This window comes from Cercospora beticola, chromosome 1 (genome assembly GCF_033473495.1).
Source record: "Cercospora beticola chromosome 1, complete sequence".
NCBI classification, from domain to species: domain Eukaryota; kingdom Fungi; phylum Ascomycota; class Dothideomycetes; order Mycosphaerellales; family Mycosphaerellaceae; genus Cercospora; species Cercospora beticola.
This window is the reverse complement of record NC_088935.1, coordinates 2516572-2530690: the sequence shown is the minus strand read 5'-3', so window position 1 is coordinate 2530690 and position 14119 is coordinate 2516572. Positions and strand designations below refer to the sequence as shown.

At 53.1% G+C, this 14119-nt stretch overlaps 6 protein-coding genes across 6 annotated transcripts; 3 read left to right on the top strand and 3 right to left on the bottom strand.

Moving 5' to 3' along the window:
- Window positions 1-268: 268 nt before the first annotated feature.
- Window positions 269-2098, top strand: RHO25_000992 (uncharacterized protein; the record flags this gene model as incomplete). Its single annotated transcript, XM_023593601.1, has 9 exons — window positions 269-423; window positions 487-545; window positions 607-845; window positions 930-1030; window positions 1092-1165; window positions 1230-1274; window positions 1417-1489; window positions 1537-1863; window positions 1918-2098. The coding sequence occupies 9 exons, from the start codon at window positions 269-271 to the stop codon at window positions 2096-2098; spliced, it is 1254 nt and encodes a 417-aa protein (XP_023458991.1).
- A 1539-nt stretch (window positions 2099-3637) lies between these two features.
- On the top strand, window positions 3638-4336 carry RHO25_000991 (uncharacterized protein; the record flags this gene model as incomplete). Its single annotated transcript, XM_023593600.2, has 4 exons — window positions 3638-3708; window positions 3782-3965; window positions 4043-4127; window positions 4185-4336. The coding sequence occupies 4 exons, from the start codon at window positions 3638-3640 to the stop codon at window positions 4334-4336; spliced, it is 492 nt and encodes a 163-aa protein (XP_023458481.1).
- A 186-nt stretch (window positions 4337-4522) lies between these two features.
- Window positions 4523-4954, bottom strand: RHO25_000990 (uncharacterized protein; the record flags this gene model as incomplete). The annotated part of the gene is made up of 3 exons (XM_023593599.2): window positions 4523-4680; window positions 4745-4843; window positions 4906-4954. 3 exons carry the CDS (start codon window positions 4952-4954, stop codon window positions 4523-4525), a joined length of 306 nt encoding a protein of 101 aa, XP_023458482.2.
- Window positions 4955-6210: 1256 nt separating this feature from the next.
- Window positions 6211-9563, top strand: RHO25_000989 (uncharacterized protein; the record flags this gene model as incomplete). Its single annotated transcript, XM_023593598.2, has 3 exons — window positions 6211-6564; window positions 6681-8832; window positions 8887-9563. 3 exons carry the CDS (start codon window positions 6211-6213, stop codon window positions 9561-9563), a joined length of 3183 nt encoding a protein of 1060 aa, XP_023458483.1.
- A 411-nt stretch (window positions 9564-9974) lies between these two features.
- RHO25_000988 (uncharacterized protein) lies at window positions 9975-11919 on the bottom strand (the record flags this gene model as incomplete). Its single annotated transcript, XM_065602066.1, has 6 exons — window positions 9975-10774; window positions 10829-10943; window positions 10996-11306; window positions 11356-11535; window positions 11594-11818; window positions 11874-11919. 6 exons carry the CDS (start codon window positions 11917-11919, stop codon window positions 9975-9977), a joined length of 1677 nt encoding a protein of 558 aa, XP_065458138.1.
- Window positions 11920-12958: 1039 nt separating this feature from the next.
- RHO25_000987 (uncharacterized protein) lies at window positions 12959-13402 on the bottom strand (the record flags this gene model as incomplete). The annotated part of the gene is made up of 1 exon (XM_065602065.1): window positions 12959-13402. One exon carries the CDS (start codon window positions 13400-13402, stop codon window positions 12959-12961), a length of 444 nt encoding a protein of 147 aa, XP_065458137.1.
- Window positions 13403-14119: the final 717 nt, after the last annotated feature.

Below are 14119 nucleotides of genomic sequence, written 5' to 3'. Positions count from 1 at the left end.
CATCTGGCCGGGGACAAAGGGCAGTTGTGATCACGCCCGTCTGTTCCGCCCAGCATTTAGTGCGACATAAACATCGTGAATACACATCCTGCCGTTTTTGTGAAAGCGGTTGTGAAGTGGTGCACAGCAAGAAGAACGACAGCGCTGACGAGAAAGACGTTCGTTTGCAATGCATCTCGGTGTCGGGCCGCTCGCACTTGGCGCCTGCGCCATTGCAACTGCATGCTTCCCCTCGACTCCCCTCCTGCTCCAGCAATCGTCTGCGAACATGTACTGCCGAACCGACCGCCACGAAGAGGGCGTCGCCGATGCTGCGAATCGCGAGTTCGATGCGTACCTGGACTCCATCTCGCATCATGTCGAGCTCTTGAGCACAGCTCTTCGCCATGTGTCGCTCAAGATTCACGACAATCCTGAGCTACAGTACGCCCATTGACATAGTCCTTTGCCGATATGACTGACCGCTGCGTTTCGGGGGGTTGACAGATATCGTGAATACCTCGCACACGAGACTATTACCGCTTTCGTGGCTGAGTACCCAGGCTGTAAGCAGCTGGCAAATGCGGCCTAGACATTGTTGCTGATCTTGCCATTCGCTGGCATCAGGGAATGTGACACGTTCAGCATTCGCCATTCCGACTGCTTTCATGGCAGTCTTTGACAGCGGCAGATCCGGTCCGGCTGTGTCATTCAATGCAGAGTACGATGCATTGAAGGGTATTGGACATGCGTGTGGTCACAACCTCATTGCGATCGCTTCCATCGGAGCAGCACTCGCCACAGCGGAAATGATGAAAGATCATGCTCTCAATGGGAGGGTGGTACTCTTCGGGACCCCGGCAGAGGTAGGTCGACATGCCTTCGCACAACTCTCTCCATGGTCATGTAGATCAATCATCCTGGTTTCGCGGTAAGCTTATGAGGTCCAGGAAGGCGGAGGCGGAAAGATCAAACTATTGGCAGCTGGTGCGTTCGAAGGGATAGATGTCTCCCTCATATCTCATCCCGGCATATCGCGAAATAACGCCCTGTAAGTCTACTGCCACTTGCCTTCCCTCAGTGGGCTGCGATCTGATGATGGTCACCTGCAGAATGCGGACATCTGCCTACTCTTCCCTCAAAGTAGAATACTTTGGGAAAGAAGCCCATGCTGCTGCGAGACCTTGTAAGCAATTCAGTGGCATTAATCTGAAAAGACCGATGCAGAACGCTGATGACTGCCACACAAGGGGATGGCATTAATGCACTAGATGCACTGGTTATTGCATATACAAGTACGCGACCTTTCCCTAGAAGCCAGAACTCACCTCATGTTTTCTTTGGCTGCATAACACCAGGGTTATCCATTTGATTGCAGAAGTCGTCGGTGGCGATGACTTATTGGACCCAAGCTGAGCTCATCCCGTTGATCCACAGGCATATCCGCGCTCAGACAGCAGACACAACCTGGGGACATTATCCAGGCACAGATAGTGGACGGTGGTCTGCGGTGAGTCGCGGGTGTCGAATGGAGGACAATCTGCTGACATCTCGAAGACCCAATATCATACACGCTTACGCTTCCGGCCGTTTTGTCGTTCGCTCTGAAACCAGCGATCGGCTCGATGCTTTGAAGAAGCGCGTGCTGGCATGTTTTGAAGGGGCAGCAGCAGCGACCGGTGCTGAATTGGTGATTACGCAAAAAGGGGGATATGCGAATCATCGGCCGAACAAAGCTCTTGGGCGTAGCTACCGAAAGGCTTTCAATTCCCTGGGCGGCGATATCTTGGCCGAAGAAGTTGACTGGCTCACTGCTATGACCAGGGCTAGTACGGATCAAGGGGATGTCAGTCATGCTGTTCCATCGATCAGTCCCAACTTTTGGTGAGTGATGAGACAGATATTTGACAGCCTCCAGCTAAGCGAGTGCATCACCAGGATCCGAAGCATTTTTGGTGGTCCCCACACACCAGACTTCGAAAAGGCTTCTAGGACCGAAGAAGCTCATCGCCTTGCTTTGCGAGTAGCCAAGGCTCTCGCCGCCACTGCAGTCGATGTTCTAACGCAGCCTGAATTCTTGCAAGAGGTCAAGCGAGAATTCGCCGACGCGGCCACATGAACACAGCGCAGAGAATGCATGGCAGTCCTTGCATTCAGTATTGGTGCTACGATCAATGCGGCTCGGTTGAGCCGACGTTGTAGAACATGAGGCACCCTCCCAGGTTACTGGAACAGCTCAAAAGCTCTAGAATTGGTGGAGAAACGGCACACACTAGTGCGACAAGATCACATTCCTCGCAATCCACCTCGCGACGATCGTCGATACACTGATAAATCGAGCATGCGGTCTGCACGCACTACCAGAACGAGTGCCGAGGTCATGCTTTTAATGGTCGTCGAATTGTATACGTTCGCACCAGCATTTCACATTGCTCGCGTCTCCGCCAATGAAGCCCTCACCTCCTCGCCAGCATCTAGCAGATTCGTACGCAAAGTTTGACTTTCTATGCGATGGAGATACTCATTCTGGTCTTTATGACTACAGTCTCTGCTATCGTCATGAAAGATTTTGACACAAGCCGCCCGAACCATGCTCGACCTGGCGCTATAATCCGACGAATCCCTCAAGCTTCCTCACTAGCAATGCTTGAGAATAACAACGACATTTTGTCCCTCATCCCAGCCGCTACCGTTGATCCAGCATCGCCGTCAGCGTCGGCAATCGTCATTGAAACGGAAAGCCAGGCGCTAACAATGACGGACACTCCAACATCAATATGTCAGTCAATTCAAGGAGCACGCTTTATGATCGAAGGCAATCCTAACCTGGTACTCGTCTATGCAGGCACTCCGGTCAGTACTTGTGTTGACAAGTTTTCGATCTGTCCAGATCGCAGTCGGAAAAGATACGGCGGGTGAGTGACACGCGGTCTAAGAAAATTTTCACAACGAGGCTGACTGAGTTCTTCTACAGCTGCTATGACAAGAACTTCTGCGATGGAAACACCTCTCCTTATCCCATACCGACTTGCTCGTAATTGCTGGCCAACTGCAAGAGGAGTATCAAACATGCTTTCTGTTGAAAAGAGATGGCTCGGACGAGAGAGAGGACGATGAGCAAGGCGAGCAGAACGAGATACGACGTGCAGCACGTCGTTTGACGAGCAAGTTAGGATCTTGTGATATATTCGTAGCTTGTCTCCACTTATCATATACGGTTTCACAACGGCTGCGGGGGCCCGAAGAAGACTGAGACTCTCCAACTTTCCTATATCCAACACACCTGGAAAACTATCAGGCTGAAAAGTATCATTGCTTCGTCCTCCGCTCTATTTCTTTAGAACACCTGGCGCTGAGAGCTCGTGCTTCAGCTACTCCTCTTGTCCCGGATGCCCAGTTCTTGGCCCGCCAAGCTACTGATTCCTTTGCAATCGATCATCTCATACATGCAAGTGCACACAAGTTCAGAATTACCTTTGTTCCCGAGCATTCAAGCAGTCCAAAGACCGCAGGTACGAGAACACAGTCTTGGCCAAGTGGATCAAACTCAGCGGGTCGATCAAGTCGCAGGATTGATACCTTTCTATTTCTGCTTGCACGAAACAGGCACTACCCACAGTCCTAACATCCAAGAGGCTTGGGATTTCTTCTACACAACATGGTTACCATCAACGTCGCGTATACCGAAGCCATCAACCCCGCAGGCGCTAAGCCGACCCTCACGCAGGAGTACGTAAGATAATCTCTACACTTCTCAAACATGCGATAAGCCGAAACTAAGACGATGTTGTCGCATTCGCAGACAAGTCTGGAAAGGTCTACAGATCAAAATCCGTGAAGCTCAGCGTTTTGTACCGATAATTACGAGCTGTAAAGTTATCGAGGAGAAAGAAAATGAAGTGGTTCGAGTTGCGGCTTTCAAGGATCGAGAAGGAATTCCGGCTCATGAAGTGAGGGAGGTTTGCAAGTCGTATTATCCTGCCAAGGTGAGTAATTTGGAGAAGCATAGGTTGAGAGTCTGGGCATCAGGAACGGGTACTCATGGCGTACGTTTTTCGAACAGGTGGACTTCATTCAGCCGGATGGTGCGGTCATAACGAATACTGTTTCGCATGGGTCGGGGCAGGATGGAGCGGAGTTGTTTATGAGTATGTGCAGAGTGTTGTTCTCTGGCTGTCTCTGCGGGATTTGCTGACTGGAAATAGCTTATACGTTTGAATGGAGACATGCTGATCTCGAGGAGGGGTCTGAACAGCACAAGGCATTGTCCAAGCAGCACAGGGAGGGAGCACAAATGGCTGTTTCAAAATCACTGGATGCTATGCGGAAGATGGCATTAGATGGCGATCTCGACTAGGATCGCAAGTTAGACATGAGGCAGACTCGCCATGGCTCATGCTGCCAGTGACCGATCATTTGAAAACGTGGTATGAGATATGATTGAGTAAGTGTGGGGTTGATGCAGCCACTCGAACTTCATGACAACTCTGTCGTGTTTTAAGGCTCTCGTTGTCCCTGTACATGATTATTCCGTCCACACCTCTCAAACAGCGTTGGCCTTCTTCAAAAGGTCAGGCAGCTGGCTCTTCTTGGCTTGCAGCTCGGAGTTGCCGCCAATGTGCGAGTGGTCGATGAAGATGTTTGGGACGGAACGCTGAGACGTGATCTCCTCGAGGGCATCCTGGATGGCAGCACCATCATCTGCGTATCTGTCAGTGCCGTGCACCAGCTCCCATTGTGGCATTCGCGGATCCCAGCTACGTACCGACTTGGTCAAGCTCGATGATGTATGGCTTTGCGCCCAACTCGCTCAAAAGCGACTTGGTAGCCTTGCAGTACGGGCAGTACGACTTGGAAAAGACGGCTGCGATGGCAGTCAGTATTGTCCGCAGCAGAGCGTCACTGCTCTCGACCATGTATCCCTACCAACTGCATTGTTGTCGATGATTTCCTGTGCTTTTGCTTTGGCGGCCATGACGGAATTCGGGCTGGCTGAACGCGCGCCGGTGAAGAAGGTGCGTAGGAAGTTAATGGTGGCGGTGGTGAGGGTGTGTCGGTGCGGAGCGGTGTGGTTGTTGCGGTCAACAGGGAGGTGGGGGTGGTGAGCAGTTTGTACAGATGATGGCATGCAGCAAGCACGTCAGCGTCAACTTCCTCAGGCCAGGCGTGTCCATTCGGAGCGCGGCTCGGAGCTGCGTGCATGGGCAGCGTTGATCGGCGACGACCACCCCGCGAAAAGCACTTTCATCGCGGAGGAAAGCGCGACGCTGCCTTGCTGCCTTCGTTCGGAGGCCGCCTGGTATGGGAGCAGGAGCACCTCGCTGGCGGCCTCATCCATCTTCCATCCTCCTCGCGCGCGGTTCCGCCCCATCGCCACCCGCAGCTTGACCCGCTCCGCACCTGGCCCTCCTCCGCCGAACAACCATCTTGGCATGGCACCGGGAGAACCAGGGCGAATTTGTCGTTTCTCTGCGTGGCTCACGCGTCGCATGCAGATGACGTCGGTGTGCTTCGGGCAGGAAGGCCTCCACACCCATTTTCCTACACCACTCGCGGTGGGGCGGCGTGGCAAGTCGGCGTAACTGACGTGCCTGGCAACGGGCTAGCGAGCTTACGGCAAGCCATTCAAGACTTCGCCAAGCCGCTAGAAGCGCGACAGAATCGCCTGCAGGGTCACAAGTACGCGCATTGCGAAGTCAGCAAATCAACGCCGTCCGCCGACGCTATCATCGCGAGCACTTGGCGGCGCGTGGTCTTGGCTAGATGCCATCATCACCACTGGCAACGCCGCCGTGCCTTCAGCTCCCTCGCCGTCGACAGCGCCGCGCACCACCTCCGCTCCGCTGAGCACCGCGCGCCGGCAGCAGTGCCATGCTGTGCAGAGCAAGAACTTCCCGCGGCCCCGTGCTTTGTGTGCGAAGCAGCGGCGCCGCTGTCCATACGAGCGGTTGAGGACGCATCTACGGGTCTGCGCCAAGGGCGTTCTTGGAACCCAAGAGACATGCTTTCTTGTCATCCGTCGATTGTGAGTTTTGCTTGACCCAGCTTGCCGCTCCGCGGACGTACATATATGCCATTGCATCACCCTCTCCGCACGTGTGAAGCAAAGCCCATTGACTGTTCTTTATCCGCCATCCTTCGCTAAGCGGTAACAAGTCGTTCATGTTGCATTCCTCCGCTTCATTGTTCTCTCCATCCTCTCTCCCCGCCCGCCTATGATAAGGTAACGCTATGGGAAAGCAGCAGAACCCAGCTCTGGAGGAGCATGTCTCCGGACAATCCAACCAACCATTGAGCCAGCCTGCCCACTGCCTGAAGTGGAAGCAGGTCGCCGAGGAGCTCAACGCCGATATCGATGATGGTCTCACCGCGAGCGAGGCCAGCTCGCGATTGGAACAATTTGGCAAGAATGAGCTCGGGGATGGCAAAGGTGTCAACCCCGGCAAGATTTTGGTCAGGCAAATAGCCAATGCCATGACCTTGGTCCTCATTATTGCCATGGTCGTGTCCTTCGCCATTCAGTCCTGGATCGAAGGTGGTGTCATTGTCGGTGTCATCTTCATCAACATTGCAGTCGGATTTTTTGTAAGTCCATTGAACGATACTTTGAGCTCGCAGAACAGTGGCACTGTCCAGGCAGGGTCAATGGGAGCGGTCAGATTCGCCAAAGCTGAGCGTTCGCTAATCACGTGTATCTACAGCAAGAGTTCCAAGCCGAGAAGACCATGGATTCGCTCCGCTCACTCAGTTCGCCAACTGCCCAAGCCGTCCGTGACGGCGAGTCAAAGAGCCTGCCAACCGTCGACATCGTCCCAGGCGATTTGGTCGAGTTGAAAACCGGAGACACTATCCCTGCCGATGTCCGTCTTATTGACGCAGTCAATTTCGAGACTGATGAGGCTTTGCTCACCGGCGAGTCTCTCCCTGTTCGCAAGGCACACAACGATGTATTTGAGCCGGGCACTGGTCCTGGTGACCGCCTCAACGTGGCATACAGCTCCTCGACAGTCACCAAGGGCCGTGCTACCGGTATCGTCTTCGCCACTGGTATGTACACTGAAATCGGATCCATCGCTGCCGCACTTCGAAAGAAGAACAGCAGAGTCAGACCCGTCAAGCGCAACGAGGAAGGCAAGGCCAAGACGTACCGCTACGTTCAAGCTGCCGTCCTTACCTGCACAGATGCCGTCGGTCACTTTCTGGGCGTCAATGTCGGAACACCGTTGCAAAAGAAGCTCTCCAGGTTAGCAGTCTTGTTGTTCTTCATCGCTGTCATCTGCGCTATTATTGTGCTCGGCGCGAACGAATTCCGCAACCAGAGAGAAATCATTATCTACGCAGTGGCTACAGGTCTTTCTATGATTCCTGCGTCGCTGGTTGTCGTGCTCACCATCACCATGGCCGCTGGCACCAACCGCATGGTTGAGCGTCACGTCATTGTCCGAAACTTGAGGTCACTCGAAGCGCTCGGTGCAGTCACAGATATTTGCTCCGACAAGACCGGCACGCTGACTCAAGGTAAAATGGTGGCGAAGAAGGCTTGGGTCCCCGCACACGGCACATACACAATCGATCAAACCGACGAGCCATTCAATCCTACCAAAGGCGACATTTCCTTCATCGAGAAAGAGCCACACAAGGTTGAACTCACGGACAAGGACAAGAAGAGTGGCTACGCGGAGTTGTTGCAAAACAACGATGCTCTCAAGGATTACCTGCGTGCTGCTTCGTTGGCCAACCTTGCGACAGTACATCAGACAGATGCCGGCCAGTGGCACGCACGCGGCGATCCCACTGAAATCGCTATCCAGGTTTTCGCATCGCGCTTCCAATGGAACCGTAGAGCATCCACAGCTGGCGACAATCCGGCGATGAAATTGCTCGTGGAGTTCCCCTTCGATTCTGACGTCAAGAAGATGAGTGTCATCTACAGAGACCTCCACACTGAAAAGATGTACGCCTTCACCAAGGGCGCAGTCGAGCGCGTGATTGCTTCTTGCACGACCTATTTCCCAGAGAACGACAAGCCCGCCGTGGAGATGACTGAGGAATACCGCGAAATCATCCTGCAGAACATGGAAGCCCTGGCAAAGCATGGTCTCCGTGTGCTTGCACTGGCTAGCCGTGACTACGACGAAACCTATGAAGAGGGCGTTGAAATCGATCGCGCTTCGGTTGAGCAAGACTTGGTCTTCCGCGGCCTCATTGGTCTTTACGATCCACCACGCCCTGAATCCGGCCCATCTGTCCGCCGTTGCCACGAGGCAGGTATCGAAGTCCACATGCTTACTGGTGACCATCCTGGAACTGCCCGAGCGATCGCTGCACAAGTCGGTATTTTGCCCTCGAAGATGAACGAACTCAGCAAAGATATCGCAGATGCGATGGTCATGACTGCCTCGCAATTCGACGCACTCTCAGATGATGAAATTGACGCACTGCCTGTTTTGCCTCTGGTCATCGCTCGATGTGCACCAAACACCAAAGTCCGCATGATCGAAGCCCTCCACCGACGCAAGAAGTTCTGCGCCATGACCGGAGACGGTGTGAATGACAGTCCATCTCTTAAGCGAGCAGATGTTGGCATCGCTATGGGCCAAGCTGGTTCTGATGTTGCTAAGGACGCTTCTGACATTATCCTGACTGATGACAACTTTGCCAGTATCCTCGCTGCTGTTGAAGAAGGACGTCGTACCTTCGACAACATCCAGAAGTTTGTGCTGCACCTGCTCGCCCAGAACGTCGCCCAGGCTATTGTTCTGCTCGTTGGTCTCGTCTTCAAGGACGATGCTGAGCTCTCGGTATTCCCAATTTCCCCGATCGAGATTCTTTGGATCATCATGATTACCTCTGGTAAGTCGAAACACCACCAGAAGTGGTCGACGGATTTTCGCTAACGCAAAGCAGGTATTCCTGATATGGGTCTTGGTTTCCAAGAAAAGGCACCTGATGTTCTGCAACGCCCCCCACAGTCCCTCAAGCGTGGTATCTTCTCCATCGAGCTCATGGTCGACATGGTCGTTCTTGGACTCTGGATTGCTGCACTCTGTCTTAGTGCTTTCGTGCTCGTCCTCTACGGCTGGGGATCCGGTCAAATCGGCGTCGGCTGCAATGAGTCGGTCGGCGATGGTTGTGGGCTCATCTTCCGCGCTCGTGCAACCGCCTTTGCTTGCCTCACTTGGTTCTCGCTGTTTTTGGCTTGGGAAGTCATCGATATGCGCCGATCGTTCTTCCGCATGCAACCAAACTCGGACCGTTACTTCACGCAATGGATGCTGGACGTCTGGCGAAACCAGTTCCTCTTCTGGGCCGTCGTGGCCGGTTTCGTACTCATCTTCCCCATCCTCTACATTCCTGTCATCAGTGACGAAGTGTTCAGGCACAGCGGAATCGAATGGGAATGGGGCATTGTCTTTATCGCTTCTGGTCTTTTCTTCGCTGGTGTCGAGGCATGGAAGTGGGCGAAGCGCATCTACTTCCGACGACGAGCTTCCAAGAGTGCGAAGGCTGAGGAAGATTTGGAGACGCGTGTCTTTGAGCGATACCTTACTCAGAGCTCTATGGGAGATGAGAAGAAGGTGTGATGAGGGAGTTTGTTGATTGAGATTCACATCTGTTCAGTTTCAGCACTCGAGTGTTGAAAGTTTCTCTTTTTGGCACGAAGAATACGGGAGGATGATTGCAGTAGATTTGCGTCCCGGTCCGGGAGTGCTTACGATGGCATGATTTGAATTAATGCATAGCATCTGGCGCAGCTTGCTTGGTAGAGAAAGAATTGTTGGAAGTACACTTTGTGACCACGTTTCAATGCATCCTGTTTCATGTTCTTGAGGTATTATCTAAATGAGGTTTGGCTGAGATGTGATTGCGTTGGATCGTTGATCCACCTTTGGATCGGCCAAGTTTATGGAATATGCTCTCAAGACAGGAAGTATATTGTCTCCGAATTGGCACATGAACTATACACAAAAGTACGAACTCCGTTTGGCAACGAATTAGTAGCTGCCTGGCATACGATTGTCGCCGCTATTGCTTCCACTGTTATTGCTATTTCCCCCGCTTCCTCCACTGCTGTTGTTTCCACTGCTGTTGCTGTTGCCCGAATTGCCGCTCTCGTTGCTTGAGCTACCCTTGTTGTTTGAAGACGAGTTGTTCGACGAGTTTCCTTGTCCAGACGAAGCATTATTGCTGTTGCCATAGCTCGAGTCCGATGTGTTGGAATTGGAGTTGGAGTTTGAATTACCGCTGTTGCCGCCGCCGCCACCGCCGCCGTTGTTGCTATTGCTGTTTTGATTCTGACTGGACTGGGTATTTGACGAATTGTTAGAGTTAGACCCAGAGCTCTGGTTGTTCGACGAATTGGTCGAATTCTGGTTGCCGCCTGGTGAGCTGGACTGGTTGTTGTTGTTATTCTTGTTCGAATTCTGATTGCCTCCTGATGAGCTGGATTGGTTGTTGTTATTGCCGGACGACTGGTTGTTACCAGATGAGCTGGATTGTTGGTTGTTATTGCCAGACGACTGGTTGTTACCAGATGAGCTGGATTGGTTGTTGCTGCCAGACGACTGGTTGTTACCGCCCGAGTTCGTGGTAGAGGACTCGTTGCCTCGTTGGTCGTTGCGTTGGCCTTGATCTCTCTGAGAGTTGTTTTGCTGTTGGTTATCCTGCCCTCGTGTCTGTCCCGAACCGCGACGATCATCGTTATGTTGGCTGGCTTTATTGTTCGACTGGTTGTTGGACTGGTTGTTCGACTGGTTGTTCGACTGGTTGTTCGAATCATTACTGTTCGACCCTCCTGAGTTTGTATTAGTCGTATATCAAGATTATGACGCTCCGCAACTATACTTACCACTGTTCTGATCTCGCGAGCTTTGTTGGCCACCCTGATTGCCTTGCTGAGAGTTGTTCTGTTGCGAACCAGAGCCACTCTGCTGATTTCTATCGTTCCAAGTTCTGTCGATGACCTGTATTTTGTCAGTAATCACGTCGATTCTCGGCATCGCACAAGTAACTGACCTGCAGGGTTCGTTGTGCTGTCGGCGTCACAGAAATGCTCGTAACGCTTACACGTTCCTCCGAGTTGATCATGAATGCAGCAGCTTCTGCAACGTCATCGTCCAATAGTGGCTCCATGCCCTCCATGAAATCGTCGTACAACTTTCTGTCGCCCCCTACTCTTTGTCGGTGAAAATGGGTCGCCACTATGCCAGGTCGGAGGGCTAAGACCTTGATGTTCGTCTCTTGCAGTTCTGCTCGGAGGACATTCGTGAAGGCTTCTTGCGCCGCTTTGCTGGAGTGGTAAACTGCCTCGCCCGGAAATGGGGGAACTACTGGAGTCAGCCTGGGGACCAAAATTACGTGCAAGGACACTCATGCCTTCCAAACCTGTCACAGATGTGACGTTCAAGATAGTTCCGCGTTTTCTGTTCTTCATCCCTCCGGCGTTGAGCACAGCATAAGCTGCAAACATATAGCCATTGATGTTAGTACCTGTCATAGTCACAATGTCCTCAATCTTGAGGTCCGGAAATTTCTCTGGAGCTCCAAGAGCCAAGCCTAAGACAGTCAATGGTCAGCAGAGTATGTTGCGGAAAGCACATTCGCAACGACTGACCTGCATTGTTGACGAGGATGTCGATGTCACCGACTTCTTTGACAGCTTTGCGGACAGCATCTTCCACCTGATCGTAGCGAGACACATCGGCTGTGCAATAGACCAGTCTTCCAGAGTCGACTTGAAGTTCTCGTGCAAGTTCTTGCAACTTTTTCTCATTTCTGGCCAGAAGAATCAGATTCGCCTTCTGTTTTGCAAGTCGTCTTGCGATGGCAGCGCCAATGCCTGTGTACGGTTTGTCAGCAGTTGTCCAGGTGAGCGTATCGAATTGTGCCCATACCCATTGAGGCACCCGTGATGAGAACATTCTTGCCTGCTAGGGACATGTTGAGTACAATGGAGGAACAGGGAAAGTGCAATGCAACTGAATATCCTACTGCAGGTACTGTCTACACGAGATGGCACGTTTCATGGCTTCACTGCGGTTTATAGACTGCACGAATGCTTTTCACGAGCGTGCTGGGGTTGCCGTCTGTCGTCATCGGCTCCAAGCCGAGTCAGCTCCACCTCTCACGAGTCAGCTAGACATTTCTGGCTGCTCTGCGAAAGGTAGTGAGCAGCATTCGCGAGTGCTCCCGAGATGGTTGGCCGCATTAGCAGCAAGTGGTGGCTGTTTTTACTGCATGCACAGTGCATGCAGGAACGTGAACATGACACGAGATGACAGGAGTGTGCATGTGCCGCAAAGTCGACGTCGACGCTCGTCCTTCCTTGGCTCATGGGATCCCATGCCACATTTGCGTCTCGCGGAACACAGCACGTTGTTACTGCAATATACAATGAGTGAGAAGTGTTTCGACAGAAGCTGATCAGATCGTTGAGCAATCGACGTTGGACGCGATTTACAATCCGCTCTTGCCGCATTGCCGCCTTTCGAATCTAACAGAGCCCGCACGGAGATTGGCGTCGACGAAAGCATGGGCGGAGCTTCACGTGTTTTGCGTGAGAGGTAAATCTACAGCTTGGGCCCCAATGGTTTGAGGGTGATCTGATCGAACCAAGCATTCCTGAATTGTTCAGCTGAAGTGTTCGACTTTTTATTGGTTACGGCAACTAGTCGTACGTCTCAAGCGTCGAGAACTCGGGAACTGTGGTACTCTAGGTCTGATGTTTGGCTGAAGGTAGCTCTGGAACATTGTACCCAGATGCCCTAGGGTTGAATGGCTTGGCGTGAGCCCAGAAGCTCGCGACACTCGTAACGCGGTCAAGTGACGAACGTATAGATTGTCCTGGTACAGTGGTGTCGCGAGTACGGGCCACGGTTACAATTCGGTAGGAGTTCGGCATCCGAATGTTGTTTGTACATGCATGTCCTCAATCTCATGCCGCGCTGAGTTGACTGCTCACGCGTCCGCATTATCGCAGTTAGCTCGGAAGGCCGATTCCAAGCAGAAAACATGTTCGTAAAGTTGCGCCGATATAAACAAAACCAAGGTTCCCGAACCACATAGCATTCCACTTCCAGATGCTGTAGTAGAGCTCGAATCCAGCAGCTTTGCAGGCGTAGATGTGACCAAAGTCGGCAATGAGGAGGCCAAGCAGAAGGGTATTCCAGACCTTGCGAGATCTCGTAGCGCGGAGAACCAAAGCTTCGTTTAAGGTGAAGGCAAAGTACAGGTTGGCGAGCTGGGACAGGACAACGGACTCGCGAATCGAAATCGCCCCAGCATCGGGCACGGTGGCGTGCATGTAGTACTCCTGCTGAAAGTGGGCGAAGTATGCGCCGACAATGGTGGACACAGGTTCTATCCAGAGAAAGAAGAGCTTGTATGGAAGTGGCAATGGGTCGATCGATGCGGTGCGCGGCATGCTGGGCTGGATGCAAGCGCTTTCTGGCGCCTGCTCGCGCCTAGGAGATGGGTCGACGTGTGTTGCACACGGGCGGCGAAGGGTACAGCTGAAGAGTGGTACTGTACCTCAGACGCGCAGATGGTCCGGTGCTGATGGAAGCAGCGTGTTGATGGGCTGGAAGCTTGGCACGCGGCGTGGCCGGGATGGTGGCGGAACGCACGACGGCAGCGCAGGAATCTGTGCAGAGACTGCGGCGGCGAACATGGAACAGCGGGCGTGGCAGAACTGAGGGTGACGGCGGTGACCTCAGGCCCGGGGGCGGCAGCGTCAGCGCAGCAGCAATAGCAGCAGCAGCAGCAACATCATGGCCCATCATACGCCGGGGAGGGCCAGTCAGCGTACCGGCAAATGACCGTCGTCTGGAACGGCGGGCGTGACTTGTCTGCGATCGGACATGGACCCAGAGATTTACAAGGCCGGGCGACGAGTTTCACGCCTCAAAGTCTTTGATTCCACCGCCGGAGCAGCGTCGCCAGCATTTGCATGTCTCGCCGCACCGCGCCGCTGCTATAAACGTCGCTGCCCAGCACGGCCTGCGCTTCCTGCTGCTGCTGCCGCTGCGTTGCGTTGCGTTGCGCTGCTTGTTTCCTACCCGTCCTGTCCTTTCGTCGTTGTTGCCAGGGCCACACAGACGCCGTCCTCGCGCCGTCCTCTCATCATCGCTCCAACTATAGA